The sequence below is a fragment of the Crocuta crocuta genome, unplaced genomic scaffold (genome assembly GCF_008692635.1).
Source record: "Crocuta crocuta isolate KB4526 unplaced genomic scaffold, BGI_CrCroc_1.0 scaffold26, whole genome shotgun sequence".
In the NCBI taxonomy this organism is placed as follows: domain Eukaryota; kingdom Metazoa; phylum Chordata; class Mammalia; order Carnivora; family Hyaenidae; genus Crocuta; species Crocuta crocuta.
The window spans coordinates 9,698,659-9,716,212 of NW_027532249.1; the positions used below are offsets into that span (position 1 = coordinate 9,698,659).

Genomic DNA, 17,554 nt, shown 5'->3' on the forward strand with positions numbered 1-17,554 from the left:
TTAATGTTTTGTTTATTTCTGAGAGAGACAGCATGAGCAGGAGAGGGTCAGAGAGAGAGGGAGACACAGAATCTGAAACAGGCTCCAGGCTCAGAGCTGTCAGCACAGAGCCCGATGTGGAGCTTGAACCCACATACCATGAGATGATGACCTGAGCCAAAGTTGGACGCTCAACCGACTGAGCCACCCAGGTGCCCTGCATTTGTATGTTCTAACCATTTTCCTTTTAACATTGTAACAAGCATTTCCCAGATTCTATATTCAATTAAAGCACTGCATATAGAATGTTTAGCTTGAAAAAAGGTGCTATTTTTAATATTCATCTGAATGTAAGAAAAGCCTTGTCTGTATGTGGGATGGTTTATGTAAGCATGTTCCTTAAAAGATCACTTACTGGTTCAAAGAACTTCAGTATTAAAAACAACGAGAACCTTTTCTAATTATGAAAGTGACACACACTGTTGAGTCAGATCTGGAAAAGTATATAGAAAAGAATAATGGAGAAGAAAATCATCTTAATTACGTAATCCAGAAATAAAACTATTTTCTTTCTACTCTTTCACTTTGCTGTGAAAATGAAAACATACACTGTTCTGAACTTGGAAAAGTTATCTAAACTTTTTGAGCCTCAGCACTCTGAAAGCAGCAGTAAATGAAATCATTCCAGTGACAAGCTTAACAAAGTATCCAATAAGTAAGCCTTCAAATATTAACTATTACTATTCCACTGAAAATTGCTTATTTATATTATCTACCCATTTTTCTAACATCTTTGTTTTTTTTCTGATTTTTTAAAGGTTGGTTTTAATAGTAGGGCTCTAGTACCTTTTTCTGCCATATGTTGCAATTCCCCCCATGCTGCCCTGCTCCCAGTATGTCATTCGTCTATTTTCTTCATGGTGCTTTAAAATTTTCTGCAAACACAGGGGCTCCTGGGGGGGGNNGGGGGGCTGGGGGGGGGCTGGGCCCCTCAGTTGGTTAAGCGACAGACTTGATTTCAGCTCAGATAATGATATCATGGTTCGTGGGTTTGAGTCATGCGTCAGGCTCTGTGGTGACAGTGCTGCTTGGAAGTCTCTGTCCCTTCCTCACTTGTGTGTCCATGCACTCTTTCTCTCTCAAAATAAAAAAAGCCCTTCTAATTTCAGGTAGGGTCATCAAGGAAGTTCCTTCTGAAGGTGTAACATGGCAGTACAAACTGGAAAGAAACCAATCATGCATGTATCCAGGTCATGGATAGGTAATCCTGTAGGTAGGTAAAGGAATCACTGTAGGTAAAGGAACATTAAACTACTCCTTTCAATATTAAGCTCTTATTTCTATTTAACTGTGTCAAGAACTTCTTGAACACATCTCAAGAGTGTTAATACTAGGTTTGTTATTTACTCTGTAAGATGACCTGAGTATCTCCATCTTTATATTCTGCAACAATTTGTATTTAAAATTTACTTAGAAAAAAAAACCTACAGGATGAACTTTGTGAATACTTACTCAGGTAATGGTCTATGTAAGTTTTCTGTCTTATTTAAATCAATTTTGCTCATCTGCAATTTTCTAGAATTTAGTCCATTTTATTTGAAGATGTTAAATGTCTTTATAATATAGAAACCTAAACTGTCTTTGTCTGGATAGATCCTCTAAGCCAATATTTCTCTTGTATTTGTTCTTGCCCAATGACCATCTATAGAAATTCTATATTCAGTACAAGATTTTTCTTTTTTTAATTTAGTTGTACTTGTTTCTTGAAATGTATTTTTTTCCTGTATTTGACTTGAATATTTTCTTTCTCATTTAATAATAAAGCATTGAGCCTACAGATTTGATCTATATTTGATCTCTGCTATCTTCATGTCTCCTAAGTCTAATTCATAATACTCGTTTAAACTTTTGCTTCTTCTATGAAATACTTTTTTTTTTCAGTTTCCATTATGGAGCAGTTACTTTGGGAGGAGAGGAAGTTATTGTTAGAGTTCTATTACCTTATGCCACAAAATGTGCCCTAAGTAAAATGTTACTTACTTAACATTTGTAGTCTCACTGTAGCTGAGTATAAATTTGATCCACTGAAAATACGACCAATTTTTGTGACACAGTCTATAAATATCTAAGAAGGTACAGGTAATGCAACTTAGTAGGTGGTAATTTCTTATTTTTTTGACTAATAATTTGTCATGGAATAATGGCTCCTCAAATTTGGTTTCTAGCTCTATTGTTAATAGTTTAAAACTTGTGGTTCTGTACTTATTGCATTAAGTTTTATACCTCTAGTATGGAAATATCTTTTAGGAAAATGAATTTTTCTTTGTCCTTTTAGTTTCTTTGCCTTGAGGTTAACTTTGGCATTAATAATACCTGTTACTGGGGACTTCTAGTCAACGTTTACATGACATTTTTGTTAATTCTTTAATTTTACTTTATATTGTGTTAGGAGTGTCTTATAAAGAACATAAAGCAGTGTCATAGAGAGACACAGCCTTTACATAATAGATTCATGTTTTATAGTTTACTAATCATGTGACAGTGTGTATGTCATTTTAACCGTCACAAGTTTCTCTTTACTCACCTCCTCTACCTTTATCATACTTTCTGATATATATTAAGCACCCAACAAATGACAAGTGACAATTTTTATATATCCTGGGATGAGATTTTTAAAATTTAAGTGCCTTTGCTTTTTAATGAAAAAAATTCATGTACTTACATGTTATTCAAGATCTTATTTTTAATCACTTTATTTTATAACATGTAAATACTAATTTTGTCTTCTGTTTTATGCTCTGATTTTACTTGCTCTTATCTCTTATCAAATACTATGATGCAAAACACTCTGTAGGCAAAATTACTTACAAGAAAAACACTCTGCTTTTCATTGTGCTAGTAGGAGACAATTTTTCTGGTGACAGTCTAGGTTAAAACTGCTTTTTCCCAGTGAATACTCCAATATACAAGAAAGAGGTTTCTCAAAGCTCTGTTTGTTCTATCTGATTTTAACTATGGCCAACTAATTAAGGAAGGAGTATCTCTCTCCTAGGAGCTGTAAAGTCTGAGTCATGTTTTTTGTTTTTTTGTTGTTTTCTAAGTAGGTTCCATGCCCAATGTGGGGCTCTAACTCACAACCCTGAGGTCCAGCATTGCATGCTCTACTGACTGAGCCAGCCAGGTACCTCCCTGAGTCATGTTAAAAAATGCAAACTGAGCTGTAGGTGCAAGGAACTCAAGGATGCTGAATGTCACAGAATCATCCTTGATTCTGTCTTGGCTGTTTCCAATCTCCTCTGAATCTGCAATTTCTTCCAATTTCCTTCTAGTATATTCCTGTTTTGTTTAAAGTGGTCAGGGCTGATTACTATTGGTTACAACCAAAAGTACTCTATATCAATAATCTTAAATTACCTCATTTGATTTATTAAACTGTTTCAGTTCTTAATACCGAATCATTAGTCTACCGGTGGAGTGTATTTTTGAAGGTACTTATCAAGAAGTGTATGTGACTTTTATTTTTGAAATCCTTGCATTATTTAACTTTACATATGTGACAGCCCAAGAAGGGCACACAAATCTTTAATTAAATGCTTTCTTCCCAAAGATCTAGATAATGCATCAGGCTGTGATAGTGACATTAAGATGCCCATGTAAACTGAAAACTGTCAGTATAACACCAGTGCATTTTTAAAGTTCCACAGGTAATTCTTTTTGGCTTGGGAACCACTGCCATAAACTGTAGTGCTAGAGTGATAGGAGTTGAGACTTTTATGTTGATTAATTGGCCCTGATTATTTTTTCTGATCAAGAAAAAATTTTTTTAAGTTTATTTATCTTTATTTTTGAGAGAGAGAGAGCACAAGCAGGGGAGGGCCAGAGAGAGACACACAGAATCCAAAGCAGGCTCCAGGCTCTGAGCTATCAGTGCAGAGCCTGACACAGGGCTCGAATCTACGAACCATGGTATCATGACCCATGACCTGAGCCGAAGTTGTATGCTTAATTGACTGAGCCACCCAGGTGCTCACCTGATTTTTAAATCAGTTTACTTAGATGTTCACTTATTGTCTACAAAGATGATTTTTGCAAACATTCACTGCTATCATAAACAGCGGTATGAATCTTTGTTTATATCAAATACAATTTTAATTTTCTGTATGATGTTTTGATACCTTAAATAACCTTTCTAGCTCAGTAAAGACTCCCCCCTATGTAGCTAGCCAATTCTTAGAGATAGCAAAAGGCCCAGCATGCTTTGATATGCAAACTAACCAATCCAAAGTCAAACCTCTTCTATCTGGTCTGTGCACCCGAGGAAGCAGTATTCCTTTGCCTTAATCATTTCAGGTCCAGGTACCAGGAAACCAGCTAGAGACCATACCTATAGTCCAAAGACCACTAAAATTATTCAAACTAGTCAACCCTAAGCTATTTTCACCCTGTCATGGCTTGCTTTTCCTGTGGAAACCCTTATAAAGGCTGTGGCCTACGCATCCTCCATGCTCTTGTCTTCTGCCTCCTCACCACCCTTGTTTTTTTCCATGTGGCCTTAAGTGGTATTGTACGCCACCTGTCTCTAGGACCTGTGAGTATAATATACTTTGTTTTCCCAAGCCCTGCATCTGACTGACCATGTCATAAAAGAAACCAAGACAACTTTCTTCCCACCATCTTTCTGAACAACTACTTTAAATATTGCTAGTGGCTGAAGTAATAATCCCAATCTGAACACTATCCAAGTTCCTTAACAGTAAAATAAAGAAATAAACTACAGTATGTTTACACAATGGAATACTATCCTCTGAAAAAGAACTACTACATACGCAGTGTTGAATGAACAAAGCCAGACACAAAAAAGTATGCATTGCATGATTCCATTTATATAAGGTATGAAAACAGATGTGCGGTTTTAAGTTAAGGAGTTATCCTTTTGAGAGAGGGTTGGGCGGTGACCAGAGTTCATGAGAGACTTTCTGTGGTGTGATAATGTTCTATTCCTTAATACAGGGGCAAGTGCTCATTTTGTGAAAATCTATCAAGCTCTATGTTTATCAAGTGTACACTTTTCTATATATATATATTTTAATAAAAGTTAAGAATATATGGTATATAGATGCAAGAGACTATTACTCACCTTAAAAAGAAAGGAAATTCTGACACATACTACAACATGGATGCACCTGGGAGCCATTATGCTAAGTGAAATAAGCTAGTCACAAAAGGACAAATACTGTATGATTCCACTTTTATGAGGCCTTACATTAGTCAAATTCACAGAGAGAAACCCTGGTAGTTGTCATGGGCATGGGGAAAGGGAAAATGAGATGCTGCTGTTCAAATACATACAGAGTTTCAGTTTTGCAAAATAAAAAGATTTCTGGAAATTGGTTGCACAACAATGTGAATGTACTTAACACTACTGAACCACACTTAGTAATGGTTAAGATGGTAAATTTTATACTATGTGTATTCTACCATAATTTACTATTTTTTTTAAAGCTAATAATGGCAACACACTACTTTCTTGCTGCAAAAGTAGACAGATACCCAAGCATATTAGAACTATATAAAAGTAAGAGCAAACAGGATCTAAGGTAGCACCCTACTGGGGACACCAGGAAAGTAAATGCACTTCAAAGCACAGATGTAGAGGCAATTATATCGGCTGCCTCAAAACAAGGGGACAGGCCTGCAGAAGGGAAAATGGGAGAAGAAGGTCACATGTCATGCCCTCTCAAGTTCTCAACTGGTAATCTGGATAGTTATCAATTTTAATATAAAAGGAGATATGATATTTGATGAAATACTGACTTATTCAATGAGGATAGTATTTTCTTGATTTCGAGATAAGAAGAATGAAAATGAAGGAAAACCTACCTTGTATAGAATTCAAAACTACCTGATATAAGAAAGTTGAAACTACTAGACAAAAATATTGTATTCATATTTCTACTGGTTAACTTTTAACAGTACACAAGTCCCAAACAAAGGATTGAAATCAAATGAGAAATTGTTAAAGTACTTATTCAACCTACCTATTTGTTCCCCTAAGACCAGGCACTGTTTTGGTATTGGAGCTCCAAATACCATTCCCCGAAGTTTATCCATTGGAGGAGCTTTATTCTGAAGGCCCCCAAACTTTCCGTTACTTCGAATGCGATCTCCGTCTCTGGTGAGCAATGTAGGGCAGTGTGTAATTTTAACAACCTATTGTAAGCAAATGAATATTAATTAGTGAGCCTATAAAATGTATCTCAATTGTTCTAAGAAAGGGGAAAACACTTAACGGTTCTGAGATTAGAAATGACATGATCATGCTGGTATTTTCACAAAATAAGTTGGTGAAGTAATAAGATGAACTGGAGTAAAAACCCAGAGGCAGTGGAATGAATTAGATTACTTCTCAAGTGTCAGCCTAAACTGTAATAGTGACAAAGCAAATGGAAAAAGTGAAACTGATGGCTTGATTGATAAAAGAAAGGAAGAGAGGGACAAGCCAGGGAGCTACTTGCTTCTGAAAGCCACGCCAGTATCAAGGCAGCCTCACTAGCTCTGTTTCCTTCTGTTAGATACAAGTTTTCCAGGTGACCAAAGGATAGCAAAAGAGCATGACACTGAAGAAAAGCACAGACAGAAAAGCACAGGGATGAATCATTAGAGGGCAATATTATAATTTCAACTATGAGAAGAAAAAGAGCTAGTAAAGTCAGAATTGGGAGGACTAGAATTATGTAGTAAAGCCAAGTCATGGAATGTAAGTAGGAAGGGTTAATGAAGAATTCTAATGCTTCAGAGAAGTCAGAGAATAAAATAAAGACATTGGATTTAATATTTCCTGAGTTTTAAGAATGTTTTTGACTAGGAAACAGAAAAAATAAAATGAAAAATGAAGAGAAGTGGCATTCAGGTAAGATCTTTTTACTACTCAAAATGTTAACACATGCCACACATCATATTGAATGTTGGGAGAGCTATGGAGAAAGGTCTTGTACTAATCTATTCAGGGACAGCCATTCTCAAAGGAAATATAACAAGTGTTAAAAAGCTTAATGTTTTGCATGACCGAGCAATTCCACGTCTAAGAATCTATCCTAAAAAAATCACAGATGTGAACAATGAACTAAAACATTGCTTTAATAAAAGATGAAACTTGCATGTCTCAACAAGTTATGTAAATTATGGTACATATACACAATGAAATAAAAATGCATACTTTTAAAAATGACTAAAGAACACAATTTAATAGTATGTAAAAATACCTAATTCAATCTAATATTGGGGTTAAAGAGTCCCTGAATTATAAAAATATACTATTAAATAAAATTTGATTAAAAAAAGGTAACATGAAAAATATAATATTAAATCATGACTAGTATTTATTCTTTTAATATAATTCCATGGGTACTTTACAAATGTTTTTCCATTGAAGTGATATTTTTAACAATATTTAAATGCAGGGCGGTGCCTGGGTAGCTCAGTCAGGTAAGCATCTGACTTTGGCTCAGGTTATGAGGGGTGGAGCCCCACACTGCTAGCGCAGAGCCCACCTGGGATTCTTTCTTCTCTGTCTCCAACTTGTGCGTGCAAGCAAGCTCTCTCAAAAAACAAACAACTTAGAAAAAAAGTAAATGCAGGGGCACCTGGCTCAATCAGCACAGCATGCAACTCTTGACCTCTGGGTTCTAAGTCTGAGCCCCACACTGGGAGTAGAAATTATTTAAAAATTAAAAATCTTAAAAATTTTTTTAAATACGATACCTATTTGAAGTAAATCTGTGGTGAACTCTTTGGTAAAATATTTTTGTTTAGAACAAACAGGCACAGCTTTCCTTAGTTTTGGTTTGAATTTATAGATTTCCTTTCTTTTCTTTTTAAATTTATTTATTTAGTTTTAGACAGAGACTGTGAGAGCAGGGGAAGGGTAGAGAGAGAATCCCAAGCAGGCCCCGTATTGTCAGCATAGAGCTCCATGTGGATCACACAAACTCTGAGATCATGAACCGAGCCTAAATGAAGAGTCAGAAGCTTAACCAACTGGGCCACCCAGGCACCCCTGGATTTATGTTTTCTAAAAGTGAACATTAAAAATATAAACTGTATTCATGTACTAACCATTTATCAGGATTCACACAATGTTTTTAAGGATTTGATACCATCTTAAATAACACATACACTCAAATTTATTTACAGACTTGTCCATTTCTCTTCTCAGTAGACTGACAATAGGAGTTTATAAGCCTCCAGGAAAAAGGACAGTTTGGCTCCATTTTACAACAGTTCTGCAAATATTACTTTCATGGACAGTTCAACTCTTAAAGTATCTTTCAATCTTATGGTTCTACCCCCCTAACCACTGAATTTGGGTAAAAAAGGTAATAACACCTTTTGCAAATTCAGTGAGTGAGCAACAGCCATGAAGCTCTGGGATATACCTGCCTTGGGGACTAGGAAGAGGTGAAATAAACAAGGGGTTGACTGTAGAAATGGCATGAAGCATTTAGGAAAAGTGATAAACACTACTGAAAACAATTTACAAAGGGATGCCATAAATGCCTTTTCTCAGAAGACCTTTACAACAGTACTTAACTGGTGGAATTTTAAGACTTGATTTAAAACTTCGGAAGCAAAGCAATCCGTATTTGCTATACTAGTTATGAGGAACAAATACTGTACCAGCTATGTCACATATGCTTTATATTACACATCACATTTTTTCTAAAGGTATGGATTGATTTCTTTCACCAACTCTAAAAAATTTTCAGTCATTAGATTCTTCAAATACTGCCTTATGATCCTTTTCTCCCTTAACTCTGGCACTGTAATTAGCCTTTTTTTTTTTTTTTTTGAGATTTTCTCATTCTGTCCTCCATGACTCTCAACTTTCTCCTCCTCTTACAGTCATTCCTTCTCTCTGGGCTGCAGTCTGGACAATTTTTTTGACCTGTTTTCCAATTCACTAATTATCATACTATTTAGCGTTCCCAGTATTTCATGTTTATGTATATTTTCTAGTTTTAGAAGCTTTATTTGATTTTCTCAAGTTAACTTACTCTTTTCTTATTTTTGACACTTTTCTTGAATTGTATTAAATATACTTAAGAAAAATATTTGCTTTTATGTTCAATATGGAAATTATTCCTGATGTGAGATAAAGGTGAATTCTTCCAGAGACAATCTGGATTTCCTCCAATCAGATATCTAAGGACACTACCAGCCCAGCACCAGGTCAAATCAAATCAAATGTTTACCTTGAGATTTTTTTTAGACCTCCCAAGTATTATGAATGCAGGATGCAAACAGATAAAAAGGCCAATTTATTTACATTGATGAATTCTCTAGGAAATTGGTTTGATTTTTTTCCCTTTTCCACCTAGTGCCAAGGTTCGAGAGAGGTAATTTTCTTGTAGTCTCCAGAGGCACTTGGAGTTGAGATGAAAGTAGCATTTTTTTTTCTCTTCACTTAAACTAAGGTTCAGCCCTTTGGGGGACCCAGTTTACTGGGAAAGGGACCTTTTATCATATTCCCCACTCTGGTTAAAGCCCTGGGTTTTGTCTCTTACCCTCTGAGTCAAAGGAATGAAAAATGATGCTCAAGTTCAATTACTTTGACAAATGTTCTCTAGGCAAATCCAGGCTTTTAGAGTTCTGTTTATCTTTCTGAGTTCTACCTTCACTTAGAAGCCTTACTTTCTTGACAGTTCATACCTTAAGATACATAACTGACAAAGCCTTTTAGTTGATCTCTGCAGGAATTTCCTTCTCAAGAGTTGTCTAGTCTATCTTTGTATAGCCCCCAGTGCCTAGCACTGGGCCTGGTGGTATGCTGGAGCCAGCATCTACCGGGTTAGGAGAGCAAACTCTCCTGAACGACTCATTCAGCGGCTACACATAAGCCACTGGAAATCAGCCAAGATAGGAGGATTTACACCTTGGGCAAAAGCTACAAACCAGGATCCTATCACCCCACTCACTAGAAAACTGGTTGTTCAACATTTAATAGCATCCACTGTGTCTCATACATAGTTAAGTGTCTAAATATTGACTGAACTAGAATCTTCCAGTTATTATCCAATTTGTTAATTCTATTCTCACTAATAAGCTTCCATGTTGTCACGACATTTTATGGGTACTCTATAATTTAGGACATATACACATACTAATCACTACCAGAATACAGCAGCTTCTCCATCCATGAGTGTTCACTGATACAGTATATTATAAGCCATTATTAGGTTCCCATGGAAACATTCATCAGTATGCCAAATATTATTCCCCAATTAGTTGTGTAATTTTCTGTAATCTCACTAATTTAGCTCTCCTAAATCAAGGTACATTTATTATTTCTTCCTAACTGGTCCAAAGAAAAACTTCTCTGATGGTTCTAGTTCTGCCATAAGTGAGTGTGATTTGGTACAGATCCATTATTTTTTCTGAGCTTAAAATTTCTCATCTAGAAAGTGAGAGCATATTATCTCTAAGGTACACGATTCTAGAATACACTATTTGTAGATACTAGTAGGTATTTTAAATTGGCCTCTGTTTTCTCTTATGCAACTGTAAATATTCTTACTCATTTTCAGGTAATCTGCAAGCCTATCATGTTTTTCTTACATGTTTATCACCTAGTATTTCCAAGCTCCGAAAACTATACTTAACTAAATTTAGTACTTCCTGTGTATCAAAGAATTTAAGACCTCTGGATCTCAGATACGAAGAGAACTTTCTTTTATTGAAATTTTACCATATTTCAGGCTCTTTGCTTAATGCTTTATGTATATTATTTTATTCAATCTCTAGAACAGCCCTTTGAAAAGCCATCCTTCAGAGCAGACTTCCTTTTTTACAAGTAAAACTTAAAAGTAATATAGAAGTGATAATCCTTAGCACATCCAACAGGAGAAAACATATTCTTCCAATTTTTTGAAGTACCTAAACATATCTTTAAATTAATTAAAACATTTTTTGAGTAGTTGACATACGTTAGTTTCAAGTTGCAACATAGTGATTCCACATCTCTATATGTTATGCTGTGCTAACCGTAAGTATAGCTGCCATCTGTCATCATACATTGCTATCACAGTGTAAGAGACTATACAGATTCCCCTATGCTGTCTTTTATTCTCATGGTTTACTCATTCCATAACTGAAGTCTGTATCCCCCACTCCTCTTCATTTATTTTGCCCTTTCCCTCACCACCATTAGCTTATTCTTTAAGACAGCAACATCTTATACATACTTTTGCAACTTTTCAACAAAATATATTTTATGTATCTTCCTTGTTAGGACAAGGAAATTTATTATATTCTTTTTAACAGTAACATACTCTACTGTATACATTACTATAATGGAGTTGCCCAATCTTAACATGATGGACATTTAAGACTATTTCCAAAGTTTCTGGTTTTAAATTCTTTTAATATCCTAAGACATATTCTTGTACACATCTTCAAATACTTGTGGGAGTGTGTAAGATAAATTATTTTAACACTCTGTCATGGTATATTCTTTGCCCCTTTTCCCATGGAGAAGGGGAGTCTATTCCCACCTCCCCACCTACCCCTTGGATCTGGGCTAGTCAGATTCTGACCTATGAAATGTACTTTCTGAGGATGGGACTTAAGAGACCTACAGCTTCTGTCTTAACTGCTTGGAACACCTCTTCTTGGAAACCAGAGGCCATCTGAAAAAGCCCAAGCAGTCACAACAAGAGACACACATGGAGAGACCCAAATCTGCCAGCCTTCAGCCCCGGCTGAGTGCCCAGACAGTAGCCAGTATCAACTAGTATGAGCAGGAGATAGAGTAGGAACTAACTTCAAGGAAATTAATAATAGTAAGGGAAATAAGAAAATAAAAATAATTTCAAGGAAGTATTTCTATCCCTGGACATGCTAGGTGATGTTCATCTCCAGCCTGCTCAGTGACCAAAATGTTCTTAAAAAAGAAATGCAGAGCCTCAGAACAAAGATCAAACCCAGTGTTTAGCCAGTAAAATGTGTAAGAATCAAAATGAAATTAAAGAGGTCCCTTTGTTAAGACCTCAGATAAAAGGCACTGCTTCCTAGATTCTCTTAGGTAGACAAAAGGTTTCTAAAAAAGAAAATTTTTTTAAGTAGGTCCACACCCAGCATGGAGCCCAATGTGGGGCATGAACTCACAATCCTGAGATCAAGACCTGAGCTGAGATTAAGAATCAGACAGCTAACCGAATAAGCCACCCAGGCGCCTCTAAAAATTCTTAATGGCATTATATCACAGCACCCTGAGATGGCAGTATGAGAGCAGTAATCACAGAAGATACTACCAGGTGAGCCTCTGACCAGACTTGGCTGAATTTCCAGAGAGTAACCATTACCAACTGCCAGTTGTGTGAGTGAGGTACTCTGGAATTCCCACCATCACAAGTGTAACTAGACAACACTGCAACTAGCTAACACTACTTGGAAACACCCACAGAGACCTGAAAACTAATATGCTGTTATTACTTAAAGCTACTAACCTTTGCGGTATATGCTAGGTAGCAATAGATAACTGAAACATTTATACTGCCAAACTGCCCTTCAATGGTGTTATGGATTGAATTGTGTCCCTCAAAATTCCTATGTTAAAGTCTTAACTCCTCAGGTCCTCAAAATGTGACCTTACTTGAAGACAGCATCTTTATAGAAGTAATCTAGTTAAAATGAGGTCATAAGGTTGGGCCCTAATCCAACAAGTGGTGTCTTTATAAGAAGGGGACATAAATATGCATGGATGTGAACAGACACAGGGAGAAAAGGACTATCCACAAACCAAGTAAGGAGGCCTGGAATAGATCCTTTCCTCATTGAACTTCTATTGTTTCTACCTAGTCTGTGGTACTTTGTCAAAGCAGCCTTAAGAAGAAGAGCTGCATCAAATTACATTTCCACCAACATTATAGAGAAAAAGAGAATACTCTTTTTCCAATATCATCAATAGTAGATACTAGTTTTGAGATAATTTCAAATTCCAAAACATCTCATTTTAATTTGTATCCTGGCCCATTCATTCACATACTGTGTCCAGTTTGATGCTGCTTGTCAGTTTGCAGGATTTAATTTGGTTTTGACAAGGTTAGTCATCCAAACATTATCACAAAATTATCACAAAATTTTTCCTAAATAGGACCTTAATACATTAAACATTAAAAAGACACATTAAAATTAGAGCTAGAAATTAAAACAAAACTCAAATACATACCTCTTTTCTGTAATGATTGGCAGCATCCAAATTATCCAGAATAATGGTGTCTCCTAACAGCATACCAAATACTAAAAAAATTCAATAAATTTTTAAATTATGATATCTTTGGTCATATTAAAATGTTGGCACATTACAAAATGTTTTAAGAATGCTAACATCAAAATTTTATTCCTCTAACAAGAAAAAATAAGAGAATTAAATATAAATAAAACTAGAACTTATAAAATAAATAACAAAGTTCCATTACTAGTAATTTGTATATCTGGATTTTTAAGTATTAACATCTGTATTAAAAAGTCACCATAGGGGCATCTGGGTGGCTTAGTCGGTTGAGTGTCCAACTTCAACTCAGGTCATGATCTCACAGTTCGTGAATTAGAGCCCCACGCTGGCCTCTGTGCTGATGGTGTGGAGCCTACCTTGGATTCTCTTGTCTTCCTCTCGTTCTGCCCCTCCCCTTCTCTCTCTCCCAAAAATTAATAAACTTAAAAAAAAAAATGTCACCATAATTTCCTTTACCTGTTTCACAATGTTCTACATTGTCTGGAAATGTTAACAAATCTCGGGCAAAGACTGGATCTCCAATAGGTTTAAAATATAATTTTCCATTTCGGTAATGAGGTAGAGGTCTGAATGAAAATTAAAACAAATACATATTTTTAATTAAAAGCCTATGTTTATATTGCTTGTCATTACTGTGGTCATTTAAATCAATTCCCTATCCAAAGTGACACTCCTAAATGATTAACTATGAGAATACTATTTACTACATAAGAATATCTAGTTTATCTGTGCTACTAAAGTCAATATAAACTAACTGCTGTTAGGTTTAACAAGGAAAAAAGAAAAGCAGCCTCTAAAGCTGACCCTAAATGAGATGACTATCTCCTGTGGAGAGTGGCCCTAGCATAGATGGGGAAAGAGGAAAGGCCTAAGACAGAGACCCATGTGAGGGAGGGAGATGAAGTACTTTGGTTCCCTGTCCTTTCCATACCGGATACAGAATGAGCAACTGACTCAGAGAGAACAATGGGATTCAAAAGATGGAGGCTGACTAGAGTGTCAGGACCTTTCCCTTCCACATGGTGTTGGTCTTAGCAATTCTTGAAAGTAGGAGTGCTGGAGGGTAGGGGTGGCTCTAGGAGCTAGTTAATTCAATCCGAAGAAGCGCAATATCAGGAACAGAGAGAATAACTAGCTTCTAGTGCAAACATTAGCCCAAAATGCCAAATCCATACTTTCCCTAAATCAAAGATTCTTAATTTGGTCTTCACAGATTTTATGGATAAAAGAAGTTCTCCTAAATGGAAAAATTGTGCACTCAGAATGTATTACTCTTAATGAACACAGAAATTATGATCTGACTGGACTTCCTGTGTTGTTTAAAAGGAGTACTGACTAGTAGAGCAAAGTAGAGATTTTAAAAGCAGACAGATCAGAGTTCAAATTCTGGTTGTTTCCTCAAACCATTTTTAGATTACAAAAGGAAATAAAATGTTTAACAACATTAATATGTTAATAAAGGTTCTATTCTCCTTAAAGTCCCTTTTCCTACCCAATTGTACAACTCTGTTTAGGAGCCTGAGAAAATTATCAATTAATACTCCATTATACATTTTATTTTGTTTTGTTACCATTTCCTTCCAGTCTTTTAAGGTCAAAATCAGAGTGCACATAAAATATTTTTAAATTTATATAAAAACGCCTAATTGGTTTGCATGTTTATTCCTTAAAAACATATTTTGAAAAGTAAATGAGGAAATAATTAAAGAAATCAGATTTATATTAAAATAATAATAAAACATTCCAACTAGTCTTTTATATTTCAACTTTGCAATTGGCAGTTCCAATGCAGACCTTCTCTAACTAAATGATGACTGCTTATCTTCAAAGGACATAAACAGGACAAAAGACATTCATCTTCACTCCTACTCCAAATAAAAGAGTTTTATATTTCATCAATGATATTGACATCCTTCTTGTTACAAAAGCCAAAAAGCTGCTTTGGATTTGTGTGCACATGTGTGACTTATACACAAATAATATTTAACTGGCAAATTAAACATGGCCAGCATATGTGATTAAATTCACTGCAATACTCATCTTAATGAAGTATACACATTTGTAATGAAGATAAAGACAACCTAGATAATGTGAGTCACTGCTCAGTTTGTTTTAGGTATCTTTTACAGAAATCACTTAAAAGTAAGCACTTTGGTAACAGAAAAGATATTTCAGAAAAAATCATTACTCCCACTTTTTTCTAACCTTTTCCAATCTGGAAGAGTCTTCTTATAAATAGAATCAAGGGGCAACACCTGCTGACGACCTTGGGTTTCATCATAGATACGACGTGCCGCATCAGTGGTCAGGGTGACAACACAGTCCATGTCACTCGCCAGATGCCAAGAAATAACCATTGCAGCTCTATCATCTTCAATTTGTGCCAAGTGTGCAATCTATAACACATTTTAAAAAATCAGGTTAAATTTTAAATATATAAAAAACAAAGTATATAACATTTTAAATATATAATAATTTGATATTAAGTATTTTAAAACCCACATCTAAACAGCAAAAATTTTTCTGAAATACTCATATGAAAATTCTCAAGCTATAAAAGTTTACTGGTTTAAACAGTAAACTGTCCATTCTGCTATTAAATTTTGGAAAAACTGTTCCACAGATTAAACTCCTGTAAATTTTGCAAGTAAAATATTTAGACTATTATCAGCTAATCAATGATATATACATTTTTCATACTTGATACCTTATTATTGGGATAGATCTTAATTGATAAAGTGATCATAAAAATACATTAAATAATATACACATATGAAGGATTAAAATTCAATTAAACAAATATAGTTACACATCACATACTCTTCTAAGTAGATATTATAGTATTTCTTTCAGAAAACAATCTAAATGTCACAAATAAGAATCATTTTTTCTGCTTATAAGAACACAATAGAACTTAGAATAAAGTTACTTTCCTATTTAAAAATACTTTAGTTACAAACATTCTTGCTCAAAGTCCAACAAGATTGAAATTTTGAGGCAATTTCAAAACCTCATTCACTGTACCGGTATGGCAGCATCTATCCTTTACTCCTACCTGACCAGGCTGCAAAAACCTGCCTTAGCAATGAAAATGTCACGTTGTTAAAAACATCATAATGTCTACTCTTGTATTCCAATTCTCTAAAATTTAGTGGAATAAAGGTAAGTAGAGAGACATGCAAAGAAACTAGTATATGTAAATGAAGACAAAAAAATGTTCTAGCAAACAAAGGAAGAATTAGAAGAGGCAAATCAAAGTAAGTGACCTCATTCTACGTGTGACAACATATGTGAGGACAGATGCCTATTTGGTGGTTGTTCTACAAGTACTCTGATCTTATAACTTGGTTATTTCTAAACAAAGATATAATTGGAAGCTCTCACTAGACTCCTTAACATTACACTTTCCTTAAACTTTCAGGTGATACAAAGATTTTTTTGTATACAAAGGTGATACAAAGATTGATACAAAGATACAAAGTGTTTTCCAAAAACACAACCCTGTAGAAAACATGAACCATTTTCACTTGCGTACCACATACAGTGTTCTGTTCATTCAAGCTTTAACTACTTTTTCAGCTCTTTTAAGCCTACCCTAGCCATATTTCATGGATGTCATGAATTCTTCCTCAGGAATGGGAGATGAATGGCACTTAAAATAAAGAAAGACAGACGGGATTTCAAGGTATTTGGAATTCAGGAGACCAAGACTAAAACATCCAAGTTAACTGAGGTATTCACAAATATAAAAATAAACACATTATAAAGTCTAGGTGAAAAATCTCCCTTGTCTCTTACTGTACTACATAATTATTAATTCTAGTTTTAGAATAAATACCAGGAAGAATGTTTTTTAGAGGAATCAAGTAAGACTAAGCACGATATGGAGAGAGTAGAAAATTTTCTCTTGATCGTTAGGAGAGGACTTGTATTCTGAGAGGACAAAGGAGAAACTACATAAAATGAGATTTCAAAGGCTCCCCCAGAATTTCAAGATCTGTGACAAGAAACATCTGAATGGAAGACTAAAATATATTTATAATCTGTTAAAATTTATATTTTATTCAATAAGTATTTGATATGAAATTATTTAATATTAAGTTAAAATTAAAATTTATTTTTTAAAATTTAAAATTTATTCTGTTAAAAGATTTTTGGTAAAAATCTTACTTAATGAGCAAGAATTTTGTAACTTATAAATAGCCACTGAATGTGGAATGTTAGCCTAACATTTAGGCTATGCTAAAATCACAGGACTGCTTCTTCTATAAAGACTGTCTCTTT

The 17,554-nt window shown here is 34.9% G+C and overlaps 1 protein-coding gene across 3 annotated transcripts in view; it reads right to left on the bottom strand.

Annotated features, from left to right (window-relative positions):
• The window catches only part of SMCHD1 (structural maintenance of chromosomes flexible hinge domain containing 1), a 141,649-nt gene that overhangs the window by 16,552 nt on the left and 107,543 nt on the right, over positions 1-17,554 (bottom strand). For all 3 annotated transcript variants that reach the window (XM_077778161.1, XM_077778159.1, XM_077778160.1), the window contains 4 exons: positions 15,476-15,666; positions 13,727-13,836; positions 13,205-13,275; positions 6,018-6,189 (listed from right to left, as the gene is read on the bottom strand). In XM_077778161.1, the coding sequence (XP_077634287.1) occupies positions 6,018-6,189; positions 13,205-13,275; positions 13,727-13,836; positions 15,476-15,666 (544 nt within the window). The remainder of the gene's footprint in view (positions 1-6,017; positions 6,190-13,204; positions 13,276-13,726; positions 13,837-15,475; positions 15,667-17,554) is intronic.